The sequence below is a fragment of the Propithecus coquereli genome, unplaced genomic scaffold, assembly GCF_000956105.1.
Source record: "Propithecus coquereli isolate 6110/MARCELLA unplaced genomic scaffold, Pcoq_1.0 Scaffold60, whole genome shotgun sequence".
Lineage (NCBI taxonomy): Eukaryota > Metazoa > Chordata > Mammalia > Primates > Indriidae > Propithecus > Propithecus coquereli.
The window spans coordinates 4047986-4051398 of record NW_012151952.1 but is presented as its reverse complement, the minus strand read 5'-3'; the positions used below and the strand labels follow the sequence as shown (position 1 = coordinate 4051398).

Sequence of the window (3413 nt, the reverse complement as noted above, 5' to 3'; positions counted from 1 at the left end):
AAATTGAAAAAAGATATCATTATAACCTGGGAGACTTTCATAACATTTTTCCAGTGACACCACTTCCCCGGCTCCCAGTATTTAAAAACACAATGTTTGTAAACATTCTCATACACGTTTTGCTCTGTAATTTTAGGTTTAAAATAAAGCTGGCATGAAGCATAAAGCATAGTTTAAAAGAAATGTCTTAGAAAGCTTTCTCCACACATATTTTTTAAATTATGAAAACTAAGCTGATCTATTTTATAAAGCTGATATTACCAATGACAGGGATGAAAGTCAGAAAAAGCTACACAATATAGCTGCTATTCTATTAAGTGGGAGTCTGTCCTTTTCACGCTGACTATCAGACCAGTGATTCTCCATCAGGGGTGATTATGCCCTCAGGGGATGTTATTTGTCACAGCTAAGGGAGCTGCATTGGTATCTTGTGGGTAGAGGCCAGGGATGCTGCTAAATATGCTACACTGCACAGGACAGTCCCCACACAAAGAAATTTCCAGCTCAAAATGTCACGAGTGCCGAGGTTAGGAAACCCTGGCCTAGATTAATGATAAAGAATTACTAATTTCCTTTCTGACCTCACAGTTCATATATTTTTAAATGCTCCGAGTAAACATCTAAATAGATAAAATGTCTTTACGAAACAGTCATTTTTTTCTTTTATGCATATCATTATCTATCATATTTAAATCAAATCACCTCTAGCTAAGAAACAGAAAATACAAATGTTTTTCAATATGGTAACTGCTATGGACTTTCTATGTATTCTTATAAATTCCTGGATATAAGGCTTTATCAAAAAGAACAACATAATTATTTCAACTTATATGCAAACAATGGTCTATCACTTCGTATAAATTTTTCCTAAGAACATATAAGTTTCGCAAAGAGATAAAGAAAAATCTAAACTGATGAGAAAGATGTTCTGCATCTAATCCTTTGTATTTACAATTCCGAGAGCATGGCTTTCACTTGGCATGTGGTGAGACCCACTTTATTGCTCTAATACAGAAAGTTTAAAAGGGTAACTATTAGCTCAAAGGCTGGAATTAATATTTTTAAAAGTTTACATTTTAACTCTTCTAATTTTAGTCTAGTCTCTAAACAATTTCCTTAGTAGCCTTTCCCATAAATATGGCTAAAACCCACTTCCCCTGACTCTGCTATGTTTATCTATTAATGTTTCATTTGGCCAGGATAGATTCTTCACATCTCAAATATAAAGCTATTTCCTGAGCACTTAAAGAAAATTACTCTTCAAAACAATTCATACAACATGGATTTACAGACGATCCAATGTTTCTGTACAAATAAAAAAACTCATATGTAATTGGGAAAGCATTACTGCTACATCTACAACACTTCTGGGCCCTCTCACCTCTGATTTTTTTCCTGAGAAAATACACACTGACTGTTTAGAGCTACCAGGGTGAAGTCTGATGACTCATCTCATGCAGAGGCATCCTGTGAATGCCAACAGAACATCAGTATCCTCTCTCTTCTATTCAACATTCTCCCTGAAACACTGGATTTGGCACATACAAAGTGGGGCTGATTTCTCTGAAAAAACAGCTCAGCTTTTCTGCTGAAAGCTGGCACACTTACCTTTATGTCAATTCAGTTAGGATGGATTCAAGAACCACCTCTGACTCCGACTGTGGTTTATTTTTATAGAAAAGTTCCCTCCAATATGGTGGGCATACTCTCTGTCTCTTCCTCTTTCAATCCATGCTATTCCAAGTGAACAACTTAATTTCCCTAGCATAGCTTTCCTTAGACAACTACTTGAAACCTGGTATTGTTTCTTGGCAATCCACAGAAAAAAACCCAACCCCACTAGTAAGAGATGCAAGTTCTCCAACTACTTAGACCCAACCTACTTCCTAGGCCTTATCTTCCACAACCTTATCGTACGTGTATGGTTTTGGATGCCTCCAGATCTACCTCACAAAGCTTTTTCCCCAATTCCTCTGACCCCTGAACAATCCCTCCCTCCCTCTGAAGAACCAAATAGCATTCATTTATCTGGCCCTAAATCAACTGCCTCTGCTAGTTATATTCTCAGTAGCCTCACCTAGATTGTGAACCAAGTACCAGATTGTGTATCATACCTCTTTTCATTCCCACATAACCTAACACACTGACTGGTATATAGTGAAGGCAGTAAGCCAATCCCAGTTTGGATGATACACCTCTTGGAAAGCATCTCTTGTCTACAGCACTCCATAAAAAGTTTGTACAATTACTCCATTTCTTTTTTCTACTTACTATTCCAACACAAGGCCAAGGTCTAAAATTTCACAAAACATACAGGAAAGAGAAACTGAGTTTAACATCACACTCTTAAGTATGTCTAATTAAGTATATTCGTATATGCCTAAGAAAAACAGACCAAATACTGAGACATACACACTAAATAGAGAAGGAGGTTAGAGGTACCCGCTATGCCGACAGATGAACCCAGGCTGGAGTCCCGGCTCCGCAACTGTGTGACCTTGGGCAAGTCACTGAACTAATCTGCCAATTCATTTCTCACCTACCAAATCACAATCCGAATAGTGATGTGGAAAGGATTAAACGTAGAAAATGCATGCCACGTGCTTACTGCAGGGCTCCTAACGTGATATAAGTGCTTAATACTTGGTAGCCGCCACTCTTATTGAAGGGAAAGAGTCCCGGGAAACTAACGTCTGCTAACCTGACCCAGTCCCCCAGTTTCAAAGCATTTCCTCGGAGCTAAGCTCAGGGCACAAGGAGCATGGAGAGGACTAGGTCCCTGCCTTGGGAGCGATCCTCCCCCACCGCCCCCACGCCCTCGCCCACAGCTCTAAGCCACCGAACACGGGCGGAAGCTCTGCAACTGGGGCGCTGACTGGGGCCGACGTGAAACCGCTTCCCGGTGCGGCCCTGCGGGGCCGGCCGGCCTCGGCACGCCCTCCCGCCTCCCCGGCCCCGCCGCGCCCCTAGCAGCTCCGGGCCTCGCCCCACTCCCGCCTCCGGGCACCTGCCCCAGGCGGTTACCAGGCAAGAGCGGCAGGTGGTTGCCCATGTTGTGCGCAGCGTCCCCCGGATCTCCCTCACCAGCCATGTCTGTTTACCCGCAAAGGATGATGGGACAGGGCGGTGCCGGAGATTCCGGGGGAGGGTCCGCACCGCGCCGCCGCCTCGCACCGGGGCCACAGCGCCCCCTGGCGGCCCCAGCGGGAGGCGCCGGCCGAGGCCGGCCGGACTGCGGCTCAGCCACCGACAGAAGGCTGTTCACTGCCGACGCTACTTAGTGCCCCGGGTGCACGTTACAGAGCCTTCCACTTGTTCCAGCCTCGGCCATGACTCATTCAATCATGACCTTTCACATATGGAGAGTTCTTAAACGAAGGAGCAAATAGAAACATGTTTCTACAGAAAAATTT

General features: G+C 43.8%; 1 protein-coding gene across 1 annotated transcript in view; it reads right to left on the bottom strand.

The window, feature by feature from the left end:
* Positions 1-3121, bottom strand: part of CRBN (cereblon) — a 41950-nt gene extending 38829 nt beyond the window's left edge. The window contains exon 1 of the mRNA XM_012659246.1: positions 3025-3121. Coding sequence (XP_012514700.1) covers positions 3025-3091 — 67 coding nt within the window. The 5' untranslated portion in view covers positions 3092-3121. The remainder of the gene's footprint in view (positions 1-3024) is intronic.
* Positions 3122-3413: the final 292 nt, after the last annotated feature.